This window comes from Arachis ipaensis, chromosome B7, assembly GCF_059453495.1.
Source record: "Arachis ipaensis isolate K30076 ecotype BB chromosome B7, ASM5945349v1, whole genome shotgun sequence".
In the NCBI taxonomy this organism is placed as follows: Eukaryota; Viridiplantae; Streptophyta; class Magnoliopsida; order Fabales; family Fabaceae; genus Arachis; species Arachis ipaensis.
In genome coordinates this window covers 133,473,013-133,500,559 of record NC_142442.1, presented here as the reverse complement: position 1 = coordinate 133,500,559, position 27,547 = coordinate 133,473,013, and the positions used below count along the sequence as shown (strand labels likewise).

Below are 27,547 nucleotides of genomic sequence, written 5' to 3'. Positions count from 1 at the left end.
GTTCCTTTTTCTATTTTTTTCTTTAATATTTACTTATTCATTACTTTATTGACTAATTGTTAGAAAAAATAGATGATTCTTTGACAAAATCGTAAAATTATATATTCCCTTGATAAAAAACAAAATCAATGAATTTTCCCCCCAACTATAAAATAAAATTGAACAAGTATGATGATTATTGATTAGGTATAACATATGAGCAGATGCTCCATAATTTGGATGCCAGACAATTGCAAGGAAAAATTGCTTAAAACTGTGTCATATGGCTGCTATCACCAACCACTTTTTGCCTTTGGATGAAAAAAAGTGCGTCTATATATTATTATAATCAATTATGTTGGATGTGAAAAAAAAAATAATTATCAAATTAATTATTTATAAAAAATATATAATAAAATATAAAATATACATTAAAAATAATTTAAATAATACATATATTCACATGCAATTATATAGTAGTTGATTTTCTGTATGCACATAGTATTTTTGTATTATGATTTAATTGTAACATTTGTCCTCAATATATTTGAATTTATTCAATTTGTAATTGATGAAATTAAAATAAATAAATTAATAAATAAATAGAATTAATCTAATCAAATGAATTAATAGTCCAATATTCATTTTTTTATGATTTACATAAAACAAAACATTTAAAAATATAATGGACTTCCATGAAGCTACCCCTATAAACCGCCATAATTTTCCACGAAGATATCTTTGTGAAGGGGCAGAATATATTAATAATCAGCTGAAAACTTGAGAGAAGTATCTGTTTTCTCCAATGAATCATGTTTTTTGTGTGTCACCCGAAGAATAATAATGAAAAATGAAATCTGCATGAAAAGAAATCAATCAAAATCAAATCTCTAAGAAAGTTCAATAGGTGCCTAAATCAAAAGACCAAATGAAAATGCAGAAAGATTATATCTGTATGTAAAATATGAAAGTAGTCAAAAACAAAGAAATTTAGAGCAACCATGTTTTCGGCGCAGCATGCATGTATTGCCATTAGTCTTCGGAAAAGTATAGGTAAACAATGAAAATACTAAACAATATGAACAATAGATATATCGGATGTTTATTTTACTAAGTGTGTGGATGGTTATTCTAATATTAAGATTTAGGTGGATAATTTGGAAGTATAATGTATTTTAATTTAATTGGTAATTATTCATTTTATTCAAAATAGTTATTGGTTACCTAGCATTATCCTCTGCTCCCAATCAAGAACTGAAGATCACAACCAAAAAGGAAAGCCTAAGAATGTGCTTCTATACTTCTTTTTGTCTTAGGCTGTACCAAACTGCAACCACTTCTTCGGAAACAGTGACAATTTTACATGACAAAGCGTCTTCTTTTATAATTTATGTAATATTCTTTTTTTTTTTTTTATCAAATTAGAGGATTTTATTTATTTTTTATTGAAAAATTATAAAACATGTACATATATCAATTTTTTAATAGATCCAAAAAAATAAAGAGACAATTAATTTCGAGAGAGAGAGAGAGATTATAATGTTGTAGTTCTATTTGGTTTGAACTATACTGCAATATCTGCAATTATTACTAAAAATTTGATTAATATAATATAACCTAATACAAAGAATTAAAAAAGACAAAGACATCCTAAGAGTGGGCCAATTTAACTGAATTTCAAAAATTATCTAATAAATGAAGGATATTTGTGAAATCTTTTTAACCATATATATTCTTAAACAATGTAAAATTTCTTAAATCTAAGTATGAATAAATGACCATTTGTATTTATGAGAGATGAAAACGCTGACATTTGTACCCATGATAGCCTGAAACTAAAGTTATACCCATGATAGATGCTTTCCGTGTGACAAAAATACCCTGACTTGGATTGAGTTTGGTTCGCGGGAATCCGATCCTACGTGGCACTCCAAACCCCCAAACCCTTTAAATATAATCTAATTTTAATTTATAATTTTATTCCCCATCTTCTCTTCCCCAATTCCAAACTCTCTGTCCCTACCACCGCTCTCATTTCTTGCTACCACCACAGCCATCAACATCATCGACCCACCGTTCTCCCTTCTCGACGTTTCTGCCTCTTCCTCAAGAGCCTCTTTCTCCTCTCATCCTCAACATCAACAACCTCATCCTTATTAAGGTTTTTTGAATCTTTCAAATTCCCAAAATTTTTCATCATTTCTCACTTTTCACTGGCGCCACTCACGAAGGGCGTAACCTTCCTCTGATCCCATCTCTGTAGGCGCTGGAAGCACTGGTTCGTCTGAGACAAAAACGCTGTCATCGTGGTAGCCGTTGTCGTTACCATTTTCTGCTACATGCACCAGTTCGAAGGGAGACTGGGAGTAGCTTGGATCCAGATCGCTGAACCCGAAGATGTCTAGTGAAGCAGACGGAGAAGTGTGGTCGACGACGGGGCATTGTCGCCGGAAAAGTTGGAGTAGCCGCCGTATCCGGAGAAGTTGTCTTCGTCGGCGTGGTTTTGGTGGTGATCGGAGTCGACGCTGTAGGTATCAAAAGCAGACATGTCTTCTGTCTCTATGTTGTTTTTGTTCTCTCTCTCTTCTGTACAATGATGGGTGCTTCATTTGCTTAGCTTAATTGAATAATTGTATTCAGAGAAAGAGAGAGATGCTATTAAAAATTAGAATGTTTATTTGAGAAATAAATATTACCAACACGTTCATATCTGCGTTCTTCAATCGCGGGTCCTTTTCTCCTTCACTTTGATTTTTTGTGTTACTGATTTGTGGAGTGCCTGATTTTTTTCAAAGTTTGAATTTTTTTTTTCCATAATTGATGAAGAGGAGAATGAGTCTGGGGAAGAGATAGATGAAGACGAGGGGGACGATGATGATGTTGTTTTCCTTGAGAATTCTTACTACTTGCACGGTTACTGGGCTGGCTTGGTTGACCGGTATGAAGAGATGGTTGAGAAGTACCATCCCAGATTTGGAGTGCGGAAGACGAAGGGGAGGTGGAGAAGGTGAGGATGAAGGAAGAGTGGTTGGAAAGCATGAGAGTGAGGAGGGTGTCCTTAATGGGGTCAGAGGTGGTGGGGAGGGAGAAGAGGGTGGCTTTGTCGGCGTGAAGGGCGGAGTGGATGGTGAGGGAGCGAGTATTGAGGAAGAAGGGGCCAGAGTGGGGTTTAAAGAGTGAAGAGTGGGGTTTGGAGAGAGAAAGAGGGGTTGAAGATAAGGGAGGGAGTGCCACGTAGGATCGGATTCCCACGAACCAAGCTCAGATCCAAATCAGGGCACTTTTGTCACACGGAGGGCATCTATCATGGGTATAACTTTAGTTTCAGGCTATCATGGGTACAAATATCAGCGTTTTCATCTCTCATGGGTACAAATGGTCATTTATTCATCTAAGTATACAGTATAAAATGTATGTAATATATATTAATAATATATATATTTTAATAATTTTAATTGTTAATCTCAATTATAAAAAGTATATAATATATATTAATTAAAATCAACTATTAAAATTACTGAAACGTCGGTATTTTAAGTAGAAATTTAGATCTTTTAAATTTTAAATTTTTATTTTAGAAGGTAAAATGTAATCTTTCGAATAGTTTCTCTCTCATATTTTCTCTTGGTCGTACTTATAAAATAAATGTGAGAAATCACATTATTTTATTTTTTAAAGTGAATTTCAAAATTTAGAAGATCTAAATCCTTAAATACATGTAAAAAAACTTTTTTATCCTACATTCATGATAATATTCCCAAAAAAGGGTCAAACCTACTAGCTTGACTAAACCCTAAAATGTTGAATTTCTATGCTAGTAGTATTAGCGAAATGGTAACTGTATGGAGTCAAAGTCATAATCTGCGACGATTCTATAGATTTTCATAATCTTGTCTTACTTACCTCGGAAACAAAAATCTTATTGAAGACGCGGTTCCACAAGGAAATAAAGTGGTTTGCCATTCACGCTGCAATCATCCTGAAGCAACAAGCTAATTTCCATAATTCAAATATTCTTGAACATATTATAAAATAAAAGATATATAAAATAAAGATGTATAAATAGAAGACTCTAGTATTAAAATAATTAACTCAATAATAATTTATATATATATATATAATAATATTATATATTGTAATATATATATATATATATATATACAAAGATAGAAAGGAGTATAAAAAGTAAAGAGAGATAGAATAGTATTTGCTTTTATTATTGCTATGTGTATAAAGGGAGAGAGAATAATATTCAGTTGTTGTTGTTGTATAAACTGAAGCGAGGCTTCACCTATTTATACAGGTGATAGGCCTTAATTTTCAACCTTCATTAACTACTAATATGCTTTGAAAAGCAATTCCTTTAGATTAGGAAAAGTTAGCCGTCCAATCTCATAAATGGGCATTCAATTTGTTGTTATCATAACACTCCCCCTTGAATGTCCATTTAGGATTATTGCCTCGTTAAAACCTTACTAAAGAAAAATCCAGTGGGAAAAAACCTTAGTGAAGGAAAAAGAGTACAATATCCTTTAATGATGGGGCTGCCTCATTAAAACCTTGTCAAGAAAAATCCAATGGGAAAAAACTTGACCAAGGAAAAAAGAGTACAGTCTCCCCCTCTTGCTGACATTATTTAATGTCTCGAAATCGGCGCATCCCAATCTCATGTACCAGTCTTTCAAAGGAGGATTTTGGGAGTGACTTTGTGAATAAATCTGCCAGATTGTCACTTGAACGGATCTGTTGGACATCAATTGTCCCTTGATTTTGAAGGTCATGAGTGAAGAAGAATTTGGGAGAAATATGCTTTGTTCTATCACCTTTGATGTATCCACCCTTAAGGTGAGCAATGCATGCTGTATTATCTTCAAACAGGACAGTTGGAGCTATCATATGATCAATCAGTCTACATGATGATAGAATATATTGGATCAAACTCCTGAGCCAAAAACATTCGCGACTAGCTTCATGTATCGCAAGTATTTCAGCATGATTAGAGGAGGTTGCAGCAATCGTCTGTTTCGTGGACCTCCATGATATAGCTGTTCTACCATATGTAAACAGATATCCTGTTTGAGATCTCCCTTTATGTGGATCAGACAAGTATCCGGCATCTGCATAGCCAACTAGTTGTGACTTGGATCCATAGGGATAAAACAATCCCATATCAACCGTCCCATGAAGATATCGAAAGATTTGTTTGATTCCACTCCAATGTCTTCTGGTTGGAGAGGAACTATATCTTGCTAGTAAATTCACAGCAAATGATATATCGGGTCGCGTATTATTAGCAAGATACATTAGCGCTCCAATGGCACTAAGATATGGTACTTCAGGACCAAGGATATCTTCATTTTCTTCTTTAGGACGGAATTGATCCTTTTCCACATCCAAAGATCTTACGATCATTGGGGTACTTAAGGGATGTGACTTATCCATATAAAATCTTTTCAATATCTTTTCTGTGTATGTTGTTTGATGAATAAAGATCCCACCTTTTATATGCTCGATCTGCAGGCCGAGACAAAACTTGGTCTTTCCAAGATCTTTCATCTCAAACTCTTCTTTTAGAGTTTTTATAATTGTTAGAATCTCTTCAGGAATCCCAATGATTTTTAAATCATCAACGTACACAGCAATTATAATGAACCCAGATGTAGTTTTCTTTATGAAAACACATGGACAGATATCATCATTTTTGAATCCGTTTTTGGCCAGATACTCAGTAAGACGATTATACCACATTCGTCCAGATTGCTTTAGACCATATAAAGATCTTTGCAATTTGACTTAGTATAACCCTTGCGAATATTCATTGGATGGTTTAGATATCTTTAGTCCTTCAGGGACTTTCATATAGATATCCCGATCTAATGAGCCGTACAAATAGGCTGTTACCACATCCATTAGATGTATATGCAGTTTATGATATGCAGATAAACTGACCAAATAACGCAATGTTATCGCATCCACTACAGGGGAATACGTTTCTTCATAATCTATACCGGGCCTTTGTGAAAAACCTTGTGCCACAAGTCGGGCTTTATAGCGCACAACTTCATTTTTCTCATTTCGTTTTCTCACAAATACCCACTTATATCCAACAGGTTTTACATCTTCAGGTGTACGGACTACAGGTCCAAAGACTTCACGTTTTGCAAGTGAGTCTAATTCAGCCTTCATGGCTTCTTTTCATTTTGGCCAATCATTCCTTTGTCGACATTCTTCGACTGATCTTGGCTCAAGATCCTTACTTTCATGCATGATATCTAATGCCACATTATATGCAAATATTTCATTGACAATTGTCTTATTTCGGTCCCATTTCTCTCCTGTAAAGACATAATTTATCGAGATCTCGTCATTTTCACAATTTTCAGGTACCTGAACGTCTTCTGGCGTTATATCAGAATTTTGGACAACTGCAGGTGTCCCTACTATGTCTTTTTCAACAGGAATATTATTTACCTCTTTTCTCTTTCGAGGATTTTTGTCTTTGGAACCGACAGGCCTGCCACGCTTTTGGTGTGAATTTGCTTCAGTGGCTACTTGTCCTACTGGGACATCAATTCGAATTGGGGCATTTTCTGCTGGTATATAAGATTTAGTTATCCTCTTTGTATCGGAAAATGCATCAGGCAAATCATTTGCTATTCTTTGCAAATGTATAATCTTTTGAACTTCTAGTTCACATTGCCCTGATCGAGGATCTAAATGCATTAATGATGATGCATTCCAGTTAATCTCCTTTTCAGGAAGCTTATTCTCTCCCCCTAATGTTGGAAATTTTGATTCATCAAAATGACAATCCGCAAACCGGGCTTTAAATACATCTCCAGTTTGTATCTCAAGATACCTCACTATAGAGGGAGAATCATATCCAACATATATTCCCAATTTTCTTTGGGGTCCCATTTTGGTGCGATTAGGTGGTGCAATGGGAACATATATCACACACCCAAATATTCTTAAATGGGAAACATTTGGCTGCTGGCCAAAAGCTAATTGCATAGGAGAGAATTGATGATAACTCGTTGGCCTCAAACGAATAAGTGTTACGGCATGTAAAATAGCATGCCCCCAAACCGAGGTTGGGAGATTTGTTCTCATAAGCAAGGGTCTAGCAATTAATTGGAGGCGCTTAATAAGTGATTCTGCTAACCCATTTTGTGTGTGAACAAAAGCTACTGGATGTTCAACACTTATTCCATTAGCCATACAATAAGCATCAAAAGCTTGGGAAGTAAATTCACCAGCATTATCAAGACGAATTGCTTTAATTGGATTTTCTGAAAATTGTACTTTTAATCGAATAATTTGAGCCAGTAATCTCGCAAACGCCAGGTTGCGAGAAGATAATAAGCACATATGTGACCATCTCGAAGATGCGTCTATCAGGACCATAAAATATCTAAAAGATCCACATGGTGGATGAATAGGTCAACATATATCACCTTGAATCCTTTCTAGGAATTCAGGGGACTCAAATCCAATCTTTACTGGTGATGGCCTTAAAATTAACTTCCCTTGAGAACATGCAGCACAACAAAATTCACTAGTTTTAAGAATCTTCTGGTTCTTTAGTGAATGTCCATGAGAGTTTTCAATAATTCTCCTCATCATGGTTGTTCCCAGATGACCCAAACGGTCGTGCCAAGTTATGAATTCATTTGGGCTAGTAAACTTCTGGTTTATAGTGGCATGTGATTCAATTGCACTAATCTTGGTATAATACAACCCAGATGAAAGTGAGGGTAATTTTTCTAATATAACTTTCTTATTTGAATCATGAGTTGTGATATATAAATACTCATGATTTCCCTCATTCATAGTCTCAATATGATATCCATTTCGGCGAATATCTTTAAAGCTCAACAAGTTTCTTCGAAACTTGATAGACAATAGTGCATTATTTATTATAAATTTTGTTCCTCCAGAAAACAAAATTATAGCTCTTCCGGAGCCTTCTATCACATTGCCTGAGCCAATAATAGTATTAACATATTCCTCTTTTGGCACAAGATGGGTAAAATATATATCACTTTTGAGAATAGTGTGCGAACTTGCACTATCCGCAAGGCATACATCTTCATTACATATCCTTGCCATTCTCTTCAAAAACAAATAATAATAAAATGAGTAGTATGCACAGTTGAATTGAATACTTGATCAGAATTATTTTTCTAAGAAACACTGTACATAAAATAATGTCATATACTGAAATTTTATTTTAAAATTTGACACATTTAATAATTTCAAAATTCATAAACATTAATATTTCATTATTTATGTACATCACATTTGAAACTTAAATACATAGAAAATAAAACTTAACAATAAGTTCTTTACATTATTTATTTACATATATACTTCACAATCCCATATATTAAACTATTCCATCATTGATCAAATGACCAATATTTCCTTCAGGATCCTCAAAGAAATCAGATACATCATAATGAGTGGTGGAGTTCTCAGCATCATTTGAAACAAAATTTGTTTCCTTTCCTTTGTCGTTCTTTTTCAAAGATGCCTGGTAAAGATTGACTAGGTGCCTTGGGGTACGACAGGTACGTGACCAATGGCCCTTTCCACCACAGCGGAAACACTTATCCTCGGTTGATTTATTCTGCCCGATATTCCTTTCTTTATCCCACTTCTGGTGAGATCCTCTCTTTTGAACATAATTCTTTTTTCTTCCATAATTTTTCTTATTATTAAAACCTTGCCATTTACCTCTTCTGGGGTAATTTGCCACATTTACTTCAGGAAATGGGGCAGCGCCAGCTGGGCGCGCTTCATAATTTTTCAATAACAACTCATTGTTGCGTTCAGCAACAAGAAGGCAAGAAATTAACTCAGAATATTTTTTAGTGATTTTGCATGCGGTTTAGTTGGTGGTTTAGGGTAAGTGGTTTATGTAAGTGGTTTATTGTGTGATAATTTTTTTGGTTACCAGTATTGTATGTGGATCTAATAATGCGGTCCATTTAATGTGCAGCCACAGCGATGCATCAGGAGCATGCGGCGGCAACAAGGCATGCCACTCGATGAGCGTTATGTTCCCTACTTGCAGATGGTCGGGTTATACCATCTGGCTAGGCTGAACGATAGATGGTTCCGGTTAGATGAGCCCCTTGTCAGCGCCTTTGTCGAGTGGTGGCGTCCTGAGACGCACACCTTCCATATGCCCTTCGGAGAGTGCACGATCACGCTTCAGGACGTGGCGTACCAGTTGGGGTTGGCAGTGGACGGGCGTTATGTCAGCGGTTGCCTTACTGACTTCCATTTGTATATCGAGGGTGGACGTCCAGCTTGGATTTGGTTCCAGGAGTTGCTTGGAGTGATTCCTCCTCCGAGCCAGGTTTAGAAGTTCGCAGTAAACTGCACCTGGTTCCAGGAGACTTTCGGACAGTGCCCCAAGGGAGCCGATGAGGAGACTGTGCGGCGCTTTGCTCGTGCCTATATCATGATGTTGTTGGGCACTCAGCTGTTTGCCGACAAGTCTGGCAACCGCATTCACATTCGATGGCTTCCCTATGTAGCTAGGCTTGAGGAGATGGGTTCCTACAGTTGGGGGTCTACAGCATTGGCATGGTTGTACCGGTGCATGTGCCGAGTGGCAAACAGACATGTGGTCAAGTTAGCGGGCCCACTTCAGCTACTTCAGTCCTGGATCTTCTGGCGCTTTCCTAGGTTTAGGCCTGCTGGGTATGATACGTGCAGCTGGCCTTTGGCATCCAGGTACGCCACTCAGGCTTTTCTATTTCAAGTTGAGATAGCTGATGTCAGTGTATGATTGTACCGTATTACAAATCTGTCACACTTCTGATTAAACATAACACACTTGTGCGCTGCAGGTGGTCAGGTTACAGCCCTTCCTACAGTCAGAAGGGTCCTCGACTGCAGAGCACGAGACTGCAGATAGACATGTTACAGGCCAGGGATGTAAGTGTTGTTCCGGTTACTTTTATTTGAATAACTAGACATCAGATGTTTCTGTAGAGGGAGTTGACGTGACATATTTGGTATTTTTTTGTGCAGTTTATCTGGATGCCGTATAGCTCCCCTGAGGTACTCCAGGTTGTGCATCTGGAGGCGTTGGAGCCTCGACACATGGTGGTGTGGCGGTCTGTCACGTCGCTGATATACTTTGCCGTCATAGAGTGGCATCAGGTAGATAGGGTGCTATCGCAGTTCGGTGGTGTGCAGCCCCTTCCGCGTCCCGCCCTGAACATCGACTTTCTGATATCGAAGGATGGGAGAGGCGGTGATCGTTGGTTCCCGTCCACTTTACCGGATTGGCATATGCTTTGGGAGACTCGTGTGGACCACGTCCTCCGGCTCGATGTTGTTGCCGATCCTGGACCTTCGCACGCCTACCTAGACTGGTGGACTCAGCATAGAAAGAGGTTCTTGTCACCGGAGTTTTATCTGGGGGATCCGAAGGGCGTTCCTATTCCTATCGAGGCGTCACAGAGGGGTCCTGGCCGAGTTCTTGACATGGATCGAGTCGACGACGTCCCTGATAGGCGTCGGGTTGAGAGGAGAGCTCGTGTCGGGACACGACGGAGCCAGCGTGAGTGGAGGTGGCTAGAGCAGGCTATCGACGCGGCTGATGAGGCAGGTAAGGGTGGTCGTCGAGGACGAGGGCGTGGAGGCAGGCGGAGGGCACCCGTTGCGGGCCAGGACGATGGTCAGGCTGGTGGCCTTGGTGGACAGGGGTACGCCAGTGGAGATCCCACCGCCCATGGTGAGGCTGGACTTGAGGAGGTGCCGCTCGGAGATTACTTCGTTGGAGTTCCCCCCGACGACCACACAGAGCAGGAAAGTAGGCCATGGGTGAGTCCAGGCAGCACGTTTTCAGACTTACTTGCCGGTGTTGGATTTGATGGGGATCTTGGATCTCCCTTCTTTGATGACATCAGTGCCATCATGCATGATGATGAGGCCGTCCCTCGGCGGAGTCAGACGACGGGGACACAGGCACAGTTAGATGTCGATCTGAATGAGCCGCCCTCCGTGCCTCCTCCTGAGTATTTAGCTTTGGGTGGTACCCTAGCTTCGGCACATACTGCTGCGTCACATTCAGTTGTCGGCCCGTCGTCATCCCGACCGGTACATGTCCTGCCTAGGACGCTTGCACGGCCAGCCCCGCAGGACGAGGACGAGGACGAGGAGATCGAGGATAAGGAGCCGCTTATTCAGAGAGTTCAGAGGACACGGGTTCCACGTCACTGCTTCACGGGGTCGCACCTTTTTAGATGATTTCTGTGCCGAGTTGTATGTTACATATGTTCATCTATGTATTTTGCTATCAGTGTTACTTCGTATCCACCTTTAGGTGTATGTGTGTGTTACTCTGAAAACATCTGTACTTTGCATTTTGATGTTATTTAATTTCCGCATCATGTCTTGATTAATTTAACTCGTAGACTAATTTATTCCCATGCGTGTTCAACATACATTTCGTTTAATTCTGCTTAAACGAAACATATTCATCAATTACGATCCCATGCACATAACATATTCAACTCTGTTCCTTAGTAATTCGAACCATCTTGGTTCAATTTGCATTTCTAGTAATTCGAACCAATTAGGTTCGAACTATGTAATGCACAAGTCTCATGTAATTCGAACCAATTAGGTTCGAATTATGTTGAAATTGAGTTCGAACCAAATAGGTTCGAATTGTATAAAAACATGCTTTGGCTGATTCGTGAGTGAGTTTTCCATTTGGCTGATTCACGTAAAAAATTTTCTCCCATGGTTTATTTGTGTTTTTTACCCTAAAAAATATCTATGGATAAAAAGAAAAACAAAATTTATAAAAAAGTCCGTGTTCACCCTTCCAAATTTCGTGTCCATCATTGTCCTTCGTAAAAGAGTGGACACAAAAATATAAAAAACTGTCTCGGAGACAATGTGTTTCGTGTCCATGTCTCTCCTTCCAAACACATTTTAAACATGTATTGTCCATGTCTCTGTGTCCTGTCTCCAAAAACAAACACTACCTTAGGGACTGATTTGGATAATTACTCTTACGAAAATTATGGAATAGGAAGCATAATTCACAATGAAAGAGTGTATGAGAAGCACATGTAGCAATGGGAAACAATTTTTTTTTTTTAGTAGTTAAAACGGGGGTAGCAATGGGAAACATGAACACATGCAGTTTGCGCAACAAGTAGTGGACCGTGGAAATGTGTAAGAGAAACCCATCTGCCCATATAAGAGTGCACCTAGGCTTTGGCAAAAAATGTTACTAATAGACCTTGACCCAGAAGAGAGGTCCAGACCAAAAAAAAAAAGAAGAGGTGAAAATTGCAATGATGTGATTAGAAAATCATACCATATTTCTACTCAAATAAGATGAAATAACTGTCATTTTATCAAACTGTAATGTAATATTTTAATACATCTACAATAAAAAAATTAAGCATTCTTGACATTTATCTGCTATATATATATTGGTGCTGTCTATCAAGATTTTAAATTTGATCAAAATGATCAAATTATACCTGATCTTATTTTCACATTTTCAGTCATTTTCTCTTATTTAAATCATCTATATCCATCATTTGGTGTGTATATATATAAGCATTATTAACGATCCTCTATGATGCACAATTGCACATGAATTATGACAAGTAAAAATGAAGCATGCAGAATCGCGAATATAGTTATACACATGGTATAGATTCATAGAAATAGAACCAAACAATAGAATGTCTTCACTAAAGTTTCACATTACTAATACTTCTCCTGTCTCTTTCTTATTTTATGGTAAAAAAGAAATTGTAATATACAGATTAAGAAAGAAGAAGAGTGTTTTAGTTGAAGGATTACAACAAAAAAAGGGAGAAAACTTTTTAAAATACAGAAGCCCAAATGTCCCAAAAAATAAAAATTAGACGAAAGCTAAGAACAGCTCAACCACTCTAATAATATGATCAGAAAACTTTTTTTATGAACCAAGTGCAAAATTCTGTAAATAAGCATAGAAAACCAATCAAATGCACCTTCATTATGGCAAAGAGGCATAGCTTCATAGCACCCTATGCTCCTTTCATCTCCTAAAATCTCCCAAATAAATTATGAGAATAAAATTCAACATAGGGATCTAGAAGGACATCCCAATACTTACAAATGATCCTAACAAATTTCTCCAAACAACCTTGTAAGTTGCAACCTCACAGCAAAATATAGCTAACACATTCTAGCACCAAGTGGAAGAACCGAAAGAATACCTTGTCCATGCCATCCAAGTGTATTAAGAATCATTTTCTTTTGTTCCAGGAATTCCCAGTATTCCACACTCAAAAAGAAAACCCTTATAAGGCCAAAAATTTAATGAAGATGCTCATGCCATATTTAGAAACACTGAGAAGCAGCTACCTAAACTATAATACCAAATCATGTTGGCTACTTGCTCACTAACTTCACCATATTTTGATAACCAACCTTCTATAAATTTGTAGAACAAGATGAATCTGCTGCTATGACGGAACCAAATCCGATTTTAGACAAAATACACCAAGAAATGGTCCACTGTCAATTGGTTAACATTTCCAAGTTCACTAACTGGATAGTATACAACGTAGAAGCATACCTTCACAATGGATAAACTGTTTCCGGTTGAAAGATCCGAGGAAAAAGTGCACCTTGATGTGTTTACACTAACATGGTTAAACAACAATTTCTTTAACATGCTTTTCACTGCACCTCATGAGACACTCTCTAACAATATCCTATCAAATTCAGCTGCATTCAAATTTAAATTATTTGCAACAGATTTCAGGAAGATATCCCACATGTCATCATCAACTCCAGCGGATACAGCCAATGCAACAACCTTGTTAATTTCTTCCACCATCCCTCTTGCACAAGAAAGCCCATCAATCAATATCGTGTATGTTGATTTATCAGGCAAACATCCACTTTCAAACATCTCTTATATAATCCTTATTCCCTCCTTCACGTTACCAACCTTACAAAATCCTTCAATCAACATATTATAAGTAAATGCATTAGGTACGCGACCCTTCTCCACCATATCATCCCACAACCTAGCAGCCTCACAGAGCTCCCCTTTCTCGCAGATTCCGACAATCAATGTGTTATATGTCAATAGACTTGGAACCGCACCACCCCCAAATTCATCAAGCGCCTTCCTTGCCTCAATCACCTTCCCCTTCTTACACAGCCAATGAACAAGAGTACCCGTGACAGCATCATCGCGGCTGCAATTCATCCTCAAGAGCTTCCTCCAAACCTCACAAGCGTTCTCAACATTCCCTTCCTTGCACAACATATCAACAACCCTACAACACAGTGCCGAACTCGGCACATGATTCTTCCCAAGCATATCGTCGAGCACATTAAGTGCCTCCCCGGACTTCTTTCCCTTACAATACGCCACAATCATAACACTATAAGTAACCTCATTAGGCTCAAGCCCATTCTCCTCCATCTCATCCATCACCTTAATTGCATCAACAAACATCCCTTGCCTACAAAACCCACTCACCAAGACAGTGTAAGTAGTTGCATTAGGTAACCACCCTTTCCCCAAAATCTCCATAAAAACCCTCTTTGCACCCCTCATGTCACCCCTCAAAGCATACCCACCTAAAACAGTAGTGTAACTCACCACATTGGGCACCACACCTATTGCAGGCATCTCATCCAAAACCCTAACCGCTGCATCTATATTGTTCCCTTTACAAAGAGCCTTCCGTAAAATATTGCAACTAACCACATTGGGCACAACCCTAAATTTGGCCATACAATTCTTAAAAACAAAATGTGCTAAATCATAGCGCTTGCACTGAACCAGGGCATTAAGCGTGGCATTCAGGGCCTTCGTGGAGGGTTGAATCCCAAAAGATTCGATCCTCGTGAAGGTCCTGAGTGCCAATTTTGGGCGTGACGGTGAAGGACGTGAGAGTGGTGGGTGCAGGAGAGGCGGCAACAGTGATGGCGGCAGAGGTTGCGGCAGAGGTGAAGAAGGGGTGGGAGTGATGGAGGATGTGTGTGGAACGGGACATGCCTGCAATTGGCAACTCCTTTTCCTAGTTACATATTCATAACCTGCAATTTATGGCTCATTCTAAGTTTTTTTCAACAGCAGAGGTGGCGAGAGAGACGTAGTAGTTAAAGCATGAACGCTGTCCGGCTCCGCAGGTGAAATTGTTGCCGTGAGTGAAGGTTGGGTTTGGTGGAGACCAATGAAAACCAGATCAGTCCTCAAACCGCACTAGTCACTGGTTCACTGGTCCAACCGATCTAACCGAAAAAATTGTTCCATAATAAAATAATAAATAAATTATAAATAAACATCCTAAAATATCTTTCAAATTTAAAACCCTATATAAAATATCACCAACTAAATGTAATTAATCATCAAAATATGCAAAAACTTGCTGCAAATTTGTTGACAATTAACATAATTATACTTCCATTAAAAATAGCTGGATTGAATTACAATTCACAAACCTACCATACTCAAATTATGTTTGTTTTTTAAATCCTTCACTATTCTCATCTTTCCGTCACCCCATAACCCCCTAACATTCCAAGAACTGAAATTCATTTAGAACTATTAGTACACACCTGTTTTTAGTTTTGGGTCTGTAACGCCTCATCTTCGCCTTTTGTTTCGCCAATTTCCTCCTCAGTGCTATTTCTTCATTCTGTGCCTGAAAAATTGCCATTATGTCATCTTCCTCATTGTATAACACAGCACCTGATTCCTTTGCCAGCTCCCAGGTCAGTTTATTTTCCAACATCTGGTCCTCTAGGCATTGAGAGTCACTGACCTCGCCCTCTTTGTCACAGTCACGCTGCCCAGGTCCGGGACTTCCACCACGTTCCACAGTCCGTCCAACATCCCCACTACCTCCATTGTGGGCCAGGGCATTCCCTCGACTAACCCCCAGCCCAACGTCATTTCTGTCTGGGTCCTCGAATACTACTGTCGCATCAATCACCGGGACCATAGCCGGCTGCCATTCGCCCTCCATCAGAATATCATTCCCCTTTCCAATCACCCCTCCTTCCACCAACCTCGGATCCACACCGCTACTGGTGTCATCTTCAACAACCCAACCTGGTGAGGTGGCTTCCTCGCCAACAACGCCAGCCCCGTCAGTTCCCCCTCTCCAGCGTCTCCCTCAGTTCGGGCCCAGCCATCCCGACCACGGCCCAGGCGCCTTCCTCGTTCCCTACCGTTGCCGCCTCCGACGTCGGTGTCAGCGACCCCGTCAAGTGAGCTCACCCCAACCAGGTCTCCTTGCTGCTGCGCAGGAGGAAGACGAAGTCTCGGACCCCCCTCCCAAACCGAGTCATGTCCATCAGGCATAGGAGTGCGGCCCAAAGCGGGTCCAAAGTCCCTTGTCATGCTGTTTTTTTTCCTTAGCCCAGCCCTTAGGACAACCTTCTTTTTTTGTTTTCCTTTGCTAGTAGCCCTTTCCAGCCCATCAGCCCCTTCCAGCCCATAACACCCAGCACGGTAATTACAAGTAACCGTTCTGTCCGAGTCAGCCTCATAGCTATCACCGTAATCACCTCTAAAATTAAGGATTCCTTGATTGATGCCAGTAACGGTATGATATGTTCCTAGTTTTCCGCAATTGTGATCGGTATTGCATTCCCCATTCATTCAAAATATCATCAGAAATTATTAATCTGCCCTTATCCTCTTCCTCTCCCCGTCGCACCACCATCATCAACCCTTCATCATGGCCGTCCACCTTAGATGGGTCCGGCTGCCTTCTCTGCCATGTATCCTTTACTGTACTCGGATTTGTTATATCATGGCTCAAGATCTCACAGTTGGTGCTTTCGTTATCAATAAGAACCCCTTTACACTACATGTTACACGCTTCATGACCAACCTCCTTGACCAAAACGTCATATCTCTCCGAATCAACTGTTATATGAATCCTCTCTTGAATCACTTCCATGACACATGTATCAATCTGCACTCGACCTACCGTGAACGTGCTGCACAAATGGAGAATGCATGGCTACCTCAACTCATAGGAGACAACCTCCGACGACAAAGCCTGCTACATACTCCTGTGATCCCTTCCACTTCCACTAGACGACAAATTCAACATCTATGTTACCACTCAAATATATAACTATGTTCATGTTATTCTTAAACCTGCAGATACCAGCAATAATTACAAGTTGGATTTTTTTTTTGAAATAAAAAGCTCAATACAATAAGGTGGAGCATCAACAAAAAAGTACTAAACACATGAAATAAACTAATTTTTAATTTTTTTGACTAAAGTCATCAACAACCCAAAAGATCAAATATCAATCGACTCTTTGTAACTCCTAATCGACCTGTTGACTACTCCTGCAACACCCGTTTCTTTATTTCTGAAGATTCTGTCATTCCTTTTTACCCAAATGCTCTAAATGATAACAATAAAACCAAACTCACCATCATTCTATCAAATCGATTGCACGATTGACTCCTGAACCACGTAAACTTACGGTCTCTATATCCACTAGTTCCATATTGCTCTTAACACATTAGCGCCTTTTCTTTCTTCCAACTGTACAACCTCATTGAAGACACCCATGTAACAAAGTGGAATTTGACATATTCTCGATAAAAAAACTCAACTCTTCCCACGCAACAAGCTTCTCTTCCCTTGTATATACACCATACACCAAGCAAACCGCACAACTGAAAATTATTTTTTGTCAATTCCCCTTCTAAACACAACCATCTCTCCTCTTTGCGACAATTACTCGACCTAAACATCATATCATCCCCAGTATTAATAAACCTCCAGAAGCACCTTTCGATCCCACAAATTCCAAACCCACCGCATCATTACCCCAAACTTGCATTACATTAAACTTAGTAATCACCTCCTTCTTTATCTCTATCAATTCTAACATATTCACATTATTTTTACACTTAAATTTTTACCATTTTTCACTTTTCAACACCCCCTAAACCCCTCGTATTCCACGAACTAAGATCATTTAAAAACTCTATTACACACCTTATTCCGGTTTTTGGGGCGGCTCCTTCTTGCTTTCTCTTTCTGTTTTGCTTGCCTTTTTTTGTGCCAATACTCCATTTTGAGCTTGAAGAATAGCCATAATGTCCTCATCCTCGTCATATAAAATAGCTCCTGATTCGACCGTCAGATCCCAAGCAGCCCTATTTTCAGCCATATCTTTATCCTAACTTTCTCTGTGCTCATCTTGATTAGTTTCACCGTCAACATCCTGCTCTGAGTCCCCCGAATCTTCCAAATCTTTTACAGCCCCTTCATTAGGGGTGAGCACGGGTAGCGGGTACCCGATTACCTGTCCGAACCCGAACCGAACTAATTAAATTGGTTCTAGAACCAACGGGTAATCGGGTTCAACTCAAACCAAACCGATGGTCTTTGTTAGTGATTGGTTCGGGTATCGGTTCTGGGGTGCGGAACCCAAACCAACTCGCGAACCCGATCATATATTAATTAAATAAAAAAATAAAAAATATATATATGACTTTTTCATTAGACAAAGATTATTCACTATTAATATCTTTGGATTTTAATGAGTTTAGTTTTTAATGTATTTAGTGTTTAATATGTTTGGATTACTTTTATTGATGTTACATGTTTATTGTACTTGTTGAATTTTTAAGATAAAAATTTGATTTTTTTTTATGAATTTCAAAGTCATCGGGTATCCAATTACCCGAACCGAACCAATTCGTTCTTAAACAGTTTGGTTTGGTTCGGGTACATGTACAAAAAAATACAAATCCAAACCAAACCGAACCAATTATATTTTAATTAGTTCGGTTCTAGTTTTACCATGAATTCGAACCAAACCGATCCGTGCTCACCCCTACCCTTCATCTTCCAACCCAATTTTCTCCACCACTGTATTCTCATCCTCTAAATCTGAATCCTGCACTGCATTACCTCTCATTAGACGTATGACAACATACTGCTTACCACTCCCCTCTAAACTAGCGTGGATCTCATTAACTATACTTGGTAGAATGTTTTCCTCCGCTGTGCTGTTCGAACAATTACAAGTTGGATTGTTGAGCATTAAATTGATCAATTAATTAATTAATAAACCATAATAATAATAATAATAATAATAATAATAATAATAATAATAATAATAATAATAATAATAATAATAATAATAATAATAATAATTAGGTATAGGATAAATATTTTAAGATTGATTAAAAACATTTTTAAAATGATACGATCATTAAGTATAGGATCATTTTGAAAAATAATATTTACATAAATTTTTATGTACATCTTTTTCTTAAATTCTTCCTTATAGTATACAAGACAATTGTTCTGTATTTTATATTTTTCATTTTTTATCAATTATTTTTAACACAAAACACAAAAGATTTTCTATATAGCATAACTCGATCCCATTATAATATGTTTAATATGAAAGTCATTAAAATTTCACTCTTTTTCAATTTGTTATCCTCTTTATGACTTTTGCGATTTAAAATTTCATTTTTACATCTTGAAATAAAAAATAGAGTAATTACTTAAATCAGTTTTTAAGTCAAATATTTTAGTCTCTTAAATTTTAAAATACATAAAATAATTCTTAACGTTTATTTTTGTCAAACAATAATACAGTCCCTTTTCGTTAGTCACTAATGGTGACTGTTGATGTGAAACGTTAACTTACACACATAGCCGTTAAATATCTATGTATGTATTTTGGACAAATCAGTCCCTCAATTGAAGTACAAAATAATCTTCAAAGAGTTTAAAAAAAAATCAAAACAGTCCCTGAAAATTTTAAAAAATTTTAAAATAGTACTTTCGATTTATTTAGATATAATTATTTCTAAATTAATAAATTTTAATTTCTAACATTTTCGATCTATTTATCTCAAATTTAATTATTTACATATAAAATTTTTCTATGTATTTTCAAAATAAATTATAAATTAATTTTGAAAAAGTATTTTTTCAAAAAAAAATTATTTTTGAAATAAATAAACCAATATTTATTTTTGACCATGCACAATATTAATTTAATGTAATTTATAAGTATCATATTCTATGATCATTCTTTAATGATAAAGAAGAGAATGAGTATTGCTGTTTAAAGAGATAGGAAAACTTTCATTTAACATAAATTGTTCACATAAACAATTAAAAATATTTGTACAAATGCTTATGAACGCAATATTTTGGAACTTGCATGCAATGTGAACCAATTCATATATATGAAGTCAAATTTGTATGTGTTGATCAACCACAAGATCAATATAAATGATTTACAAAATTTCAATGTGAAACTCCTCGTACTTTGCAATACTTGAAAAAGAAATGTCTTAACTTAACAAATCCTAAGTGTTCTGTTTATATTCTTTAAAAAATTTTGGAATTTAGTTGTTGTAATGTTGCACAAAGTAGGCTTAGAGTTAAAACTGTTTGTGTTATCACAGTTAGCAATTATGCTAAAAAAAAAATATTTTTTTCACATAGGAATATTTTTCTAAGTTTATTTAGGGTCAATATCTTAGGAGGTTAGGTATATAAATAATGACCTTCATAATTCAATAACCTCTTAAATTTAGTTGTTATTATTATGGTTTCTACAACACTTCAATGTAGATATCATATGTTAATGATTAAATAATGTAATTTCTGATGACATTTTAGTGTTAATAAATAAAATTATATTTTGGTATATATTTTATTAATTTTTGTATTCTTTATTTATTGTATATTTTTAATAATATTTTATATTTTTATTAACAAAAATATTATAAGACGATGATTTTTGACAAAAATAAAAAATATTCAAAGAGATTATTTTAAAAATTTTCAGGGATTATTTTGAGTCTTTTTTTAATTTTTCGAGACTGTTTTGTACTTCACTATGGGGACTGATTTGTCCATAATACATACGTAAATACTTAACAGTCACATGTGCGAGTTAACATTTCACATCAGCTAGGACTAGACGTGAGTAGGGTCAGCCCATATAACCCGCCAAAAAAGGCGGGTTGGGATGGAAAATTGGGACCGCCAAATAACGAAAGCTCGCCTAACCCGCACCGCTTAAACCGCGTATTTTGGCGGGGCAGAGCGGGCTTCTCCTTCGAGTTTAGTATTTTTTTGGTAAGGGAGTATTTTTACAATTTTTGGGTCAAAATCTAACTTTCTCCCACCCAACTGACTAGAGAATGAAGATGAAAATTAAGTGTTTTGAATTATGTTCATTTTGTTTTGGAGACAATATTTATAATTATGTTTTGGATTATGTTTATTTTACTTTGGAGACAATATTTATAATTATGTTTTGGATGAAAACTTAGTTTATAATTATGTTTATTAGATATTTATAATTACAAACACTTTAATGTTTGTAAATATAAAAATTATAATCTTTTTATACTTTTTAAAATTATAAATTTATTAAAATGATTGTAAAATTATATATATTATTTAATAGTTAATAGTAAAAAAAAAATAGGAGAGCCCGCCAGCCAGCAGTTAGGCAGTGCAAGGTGAGATTTTAGGACCGCTTCACTAGGCGGGGCGGAGCGGGCTTCCTCACTTGCCACCCCTAGACGTGAGTCAAGCTAGACCAAGTTTAAACTCGACTCATGAAAATTGAGCTTGGCTTATGATTCGACTCATTAACAATTGAGCCTATTTCTTAAACTCAAGCTCGGCTCACCAAAATCTCACGAGCTGGTTCAAATAATAGGAACATAATTTATAATTTTATATCAATAAATTATAACATATATTTTAAAAATATTTAAAAAGATCAATTTTATATATTGTCTATCTATCAATAAATTATAAATTTTTTATTTATATCCTACATCAAAATATATACGAAAATAAATATAAAATTTCAAATAATTAAGATCATATATATACGAACTCAATTTCAAATAATTATCCAAGCTCAAGCTCAGTTCATTTAATTTACGAACTCAATTTCAAGGTTAAACTCGGCTCATCAGCTCACGAGTTCAATTTATCAAGCTATTAATGAGTCGAGTTCAAGCTGGCTCATGAGCTAGCTTGACTCACTTCCAATCCTAGCCGTCACCGTTAGCGACTAACAAAGGGAGATTGTATTGTTTAACGTAAGTAAATATTAAAAACGGTTTTATATATTTTAAAATTTAAGCGACTAAAATGTCTGATTTCAAAACTCTTAGGGACTGATTTGAGTAATTACTCTTACGAAAATTATGAAATAGGAAGCATAATTCACAATGGAAGAGTGCATGAGAAGCACATGTAGCAATGGGAAACAGTTTTTTTTTTTTGGTAGTTAAAACGGGGGTAGCAATGGGAAACATGAACACAAGTAGTTTGCGCAACAAGTAGCAGACCGTGAAAATGTGTAAGAGAAACCCATCTGCCCATATAAGAGTGCACCTAGGCTTTGGCAAAAAATGTTACCAATAGACCTTGACACAGAAGAGAGGTCCAGACCAAAAAAAAAGAAGAGGTGAAAATTGTAATGATGTGATTAGAAAATCATACCATATTTTTACTCAAATAAGATGAAATGGCTGTGATTTTATCAAACTGTAATGTGATGTTTTAATACATCTACAATAGAAAAAATTAAGTATTATATATATATTGCTCCTGTCTATAAAGATTTTAAATTTGATCAAAATGATCAAATTATACTTGATCTTATTTTCACATTTTCAGTCATTTTCTCTTATTTAAATCGTCTATCTCCATCATTTAGTGTGTATATATATAAGCATTATTAACGATCCTCTATAATGCACAATTGCACATGAATTGTGACAAGTAAAAATGAAGCATGCAGAATTGCGAATTATCTATACACATGGTATAGATTCATAAAAATAGAACCAAACAATAGAATGTCTTCACTAAAATTTCACATTACTAATACTTCTTCTGTCTCTTTCTTATTTTATGGTAAAAAAGAAATTGTAATATACAGATTAAGCAAGAAGAAGAGTGTTTTAGTTGAAGGATTACAACAAAAAAAGGGAGAAAACATTTTAAAATACAGAAGCCCAAATGTCCCAAAAAATAAAAATTAACCGAAAGCTAAGAACAGCTCAACCACTCTAATAATATGATCAGAAAACTTTTTTTATGAACCAAGTGCAAAATTCTGTAAATAAGCATAGAAAACCAATCAAATGCACCTTCATTATCGCAAAGAGGCATAGCTTCATAGCACCATATGCTCCTTTCATCTCCTAAAATCTCCCAAATAAATTATGAGAATGAAATTTAACATAGGGATCTAGAAGGACATCCCAATACTTACAAATGATCCTAACAAATTTCTCCAAACAACCTTGCAAGTTGCAATCTCACAGCAAAATATAGCTAACACATTCTAGCACCAAGTGGAAGAACTGAAAGAATACCTTGTCCATGCCATCCAAGTGTATTAAGAATCATTTTCTTTTATTCCAGGAATTTTCAGTATTTGACACTCAAAAAGAAACCCCTTGTAAGGCCAACAATTTAATGAAGATGCTCATGCCATATTTAGAAACACTGAAAAGCAGCTACTTAAACTATAATACCAAATCATGTTGGCTACTTGCTCACTAACTTCACCATACTTTGATAACCAACCTTCTATAAATTTGCAGAACAAGATGAATCTGTTGCTATGACGGAACCAAATTCGATTTTAGACAAAATACACCAAGAAATGGTCCCATGTCAATTGGTTAACATTTCCAAGTTCACTAACTGGATAGTATACAACATAGAAGCATACCTTCACAGTGGATAAACTGTTTTCGGTTGAAAGATCCGAGGGAAAAGTGCACCTTGATGTATTTACACTAACATGGTTAAACAGCAATTTCTTTAACATGCTTTTCACTGCACCTCATGAGACACTCTCTAACAATATCCTATCAAATTCAGCTGCATTCAAATTTAAATTATTTACAACAGATTTCAGGAAGATATCCCACATGTCATCATCAACTCCAGCGGATACAGCCAATGCAACAACCTTGTTAATTTCTTCCACCATCCCTCTTGCACAAGAAAGCCCATCAATCAATACCGTGTATGTTGATTTGTCAGGCAAACATCCACTTTCAAACATCTCCTCTATAATCCTTATTCCCTCCTTCACGTTACCAACCTTACAAAATCCTTTAATCAACATATCATAAGTAAATGCATTAGGTACGCGACCCTTCTCTACCATATCATCCCACAACCTAGCAGCCTCACAGAGCTCCCCTCTCTCGCGCATTCCGGCAATCAATGTGTTATATGTCAATAGACTTGGAACCACACCACCCCCAAATTCATCAAGCGCCTTCCTTGCCTCAATCACCTTCCCCTTCTTACACAGCCAATGAACAAGAGTACCCGTGACAGCATCATCGCGGCTGCAATTCATCCTCAAGAGCTTCCTCCAAACCTCACAAGCGTTCTCAACATTCCATTCCTTGCACAACATATCAACAACCCTACAACACAATGCCGAACTCGGCACATGATTCTTCCCAAGCATATCGTCGAGCACATTATGAGCCTCCCCGGACTTCTTCCCCTTACAATACGCCTCAATCATAACACTATAAGTAACCTCATTAGGCTCAAGCCCATTCTCCTCCATCTCATCCATCACCTTAATTGCATCAACAAACATCCCTTGCCTACAAAACCCACTCACCAAGACAGTGTAAGTAGTTGCATCAGATATCCACCCTTTCCCCCAAAATCTCCATAAAAACCCTCTTTGCACCCCTCATGTCACCCCTCAAAGCATACCCACCTAAAACAGTAGTGTAACTTACCACATTGGGCACCACACCTATTGCAGGCATCTCATCCAAAATCCTAACCGATGCATCTACATTGTTCCCTTTACAAAGAGCCTTCAGCAAAATATTGCAACTAACCACATTGGGCACAACCCAAAATTTGGCCATACAATTCTTAAAAACAAAATGTGCTAAATCATAGCGCTTGCACTGAACCAGGGCATTAAGCGTGGCATTCAGGACCTTCGTGGAGGATTGAATCCCAAAAGATTCGATCCTCGTGAAGGTCCTAAGTGCCAATTTTGGACGGCCAGCAAGGCCGTACCCGCGAATAACCGTTATAAGCGGTTGTTCGTCGGTGATACGGGGATCACAGAGGATGGCATCGATTTGGGGGAAGTGGCGGGCACGGGAGAGCTTGAGAATGATGGCGTTGAAGGGAATAGGGTGGTGGGCGAGGTGGTTGTTGATGCTATTGGGGTGGTGGGTTAGGGCGTAGTGGAAGATTTGGAGGGAGAGATTTGGGTCGTGTTGGCGGAAAATAAAGGAGGCAAGGGTTTTAGGAGTGAGGCGGCGGGGCCAGGGGTGCACTGGGGGCGTGACAGTGAAGGATGTGAGGGTGGTGGGTGCAGGAGAGGCGGCAGCAGTGATGGCGGCAAAGGTTGTGGCAGAGGTGAAGAAGGGGTGGGAGTGATGGAGGATGTGTGTGGAACGGGACATGCCTGCAATTGGCAACTCCTTTTCCTAGTTACATATTCATAACCTGCAATTTATGGCTCATTCTAAGTTATTTTCAACAGCAGAGGTGGCGAGGGAGACGAAGTAGTTAAAGCATGAACGCTGTACGGCTCCGCAGGTGAAGTTGTTGCCGTGAGTGAAGGTTGGGTTTGGTGGAGACCAATGAAAACCAGATCAGTCATCAAACCGCACTAGTCACTGGTTCACTAGTCCAACCGATCTAACCGAAAAAATTGTTCCATAATAAAATAATAAATAAATTATAAATAAACATCCTAAAATATCTTTCAAATTTAAAACCCTATATAAAATATCACCAACTTAATGTAATTAACCATCAAAATATGCAAAAACTTGCTGCAAATTTGTTGACAATTAACATAATTATACTTCCATTAAAAATAGCTGGATTGAATTACAATGCACAAACCTACCATACTCAAATTATGTTTGTTTTTTAAATCCTTCACCATTCTCATCTTTCCGTCATCCCGTAACCCCCTAACATTCCAAGAACTGAAATTCATTTAGAACTATTAGTACACACCTGTTTTTTAGTTTTGGGTCTGTAACGCCTCATCTTTGCCTTTTGTTTCGCCAATTTCCTCCTCAGTGCTATTTCTTCATTCTGTGCCTAAAGAATTGCCATTATGTCATCTTTCTCATTGTAAAACACAGCAACTGATTCCTTTGCCAGCTCCTAGGTCAGTTTATTTTCCAACATCTGGTCCTCTAGGCATTGAGAGTCACTGACCTCGCCCTCTTTGTCACAGTCACGCTGCCCAGGTCCGGGACTTCCACCACGTTCCACAGTCCGTCCAACATCCCCACTACCTCCGCTGTGGGCAAGGGCGTTCCCTCGACTAACCCCCAGCCCAACGTCATTTCCGTCTGGATCCTCGAATACTGCTGTTGCATCAATCACCGGGACCATAGCCGGCTGCCATTCGCCCTCCATCAGAATATCATTCCCCTCTCCAATCACCCCTCCTTCCACCAACCTCGGATCCACACCGCTACTGGTGTCATCTTCGACAACCCAACCTGGTGAGGCGGCTTCCTCGCCAACAACGCCAGCCCCGTCAGTTTCCCCCTCTCCAGCGTCTCCCTCATTTCGGTCCCAGCCATCTTGACCACGGCCCAGGCGCCTTCCTCGTTCCCTACCGTTGCCGCCTCCGACGCCGGTGTCAGCGACCCTGTCAAGTGAGCTCGCCGCAACCAGGTCTCTTTGTTGCTGCGCAGGAGGAAGACGAAGTCTCGGACTCCCCTCCCAAACCGGGTCATGTCCATCAGGCATAGGAGTGCGGCCCAAAGCGGGTCCAAAGTCCCTTGTCACGCTATTTTTTTTTCCTTGGCCCAACCTTTAGGACAACCTTCTTTTTTTGTTTTCCTTTGCTAGTAGCCCTTTGCAGCCCATCAGCACCTTCCAGCCCATAACACCCAGCACGGTAATTACAAGTAACCGTTCTGTCCGAGTCAGCCTCATAGCTATCACCGTAATCACCTCTAAAATTAAGGATTCCTTGATTGATGCCAGTAACGGTATGATACGTTCCTAGTTTTTCGCAATTGTGATCGGTATTGCATTTAACCCATTCATTCAAAATATCATCAGCAATTATTAATCTGCCCTTATCCTCTTCCTCTCCCCGTCGCACCACCATCATCAACCCTTCATCATGGCCGTCCGTCTTAGATGGGTTTGGCTGCCTTCTCTGCCATGTACCCTTTACTGTACTCAGATTTGTTATATCATGGCTCAAGACTCACAGTTGGTGCTTTCGTTATCAATAAGAACCCCTTTACATTGCATGTTACACGCTTCATGACCAACCTCCTTGACCAAAACGTCATATCTCTCCGAATCAACTGTTATATGAATCCTCTCTTGAATCACTTCCATGACACATGTATCAATCTGCACTCGACCTACCGTGAACGTGCTGCACAAATGGAGAATGCATGGCTACCTCAACTCATAGGAGACAACCTCCGACGACAAAGCCTGCTACATACTCCTGTGATCCCTTCCAC

At 38.1% G+C, this 27,547-nt stretch overlaps 2 protein-coding genes and 1 pseudogene across 2 annotated transcripts; 1 reads left to right on the top strand and 2 right to left on the bottom strand.

Moving 5' to 3' along the window:
* Positions 1–9,695: 9,695 nt before the first annotated feature.
* Positions 9,696–11,250, top strand: LOC148554209 (uncharacterized). The gene is made up of 3 exons (XM_088493078.1): positions 9,696–9,726; positions 9,851–9,930; positions 10,027–11,250. The coding sequence occupies exons 1-3, from the start codon at positions 9,696–9,698 to the stop codon at positions 11,248–11,250; spliced, it is 1,335 nt and encodes a 444-aa protein (XP_088349204.1).
* A 2,686-nt stretch (positions 11,251–13,936) lies between these two features.
* Positions 13,937–14,770, bottom strand: LOC107607761 (uncharacterized). The gene has a single exon (XM_088494208.1). It carries the CDS (start codon positions 14,768–14,770, stop codon positions 13,937–13,939), a length of 834 nt encoding a protein of 277 aa, XP_088350334.1.
* A 9,110-nt stretch (positions 14,771–23,880) lies between these two features.
* On the bottom strand, positions 23,881–25,514 carry LOC148554208 (uncharacterized; annotated as a pseudogene).
* Between the last annotated feature and the right edge of the window lie 2,033 nt (positions 25,515–27,547).

Coding starts and splice junctions, on each gene's coding strand:
- LOC148554209 (XM_088493078.1), top strand. CDS start 9,696: ATGATACGTGCAGCTGGCCTTTGGCATCCAG. Junction 9,727..9,850: donor AGCTGGCCTTTGGCATCCAG/GTACGCCACTCA, acceptor GCAGGTGGTCAG/GTTACAGCCCTTCCTACAGT. Junction 9,931..10,026: donor ACATGTTACAGGCCAGGGAT/GTAAGTGTTGTT, acceptor TTTTTTGTGCAG/TTTATCTGGATGCCGTATAG.
- LOC107607761 (XM_088494208.1), bottom strand. CDS start 14,770: ATGGCCAAATTTAGGGTTGTGCCCAATGTGGTTAGTTGCAATATTTTA.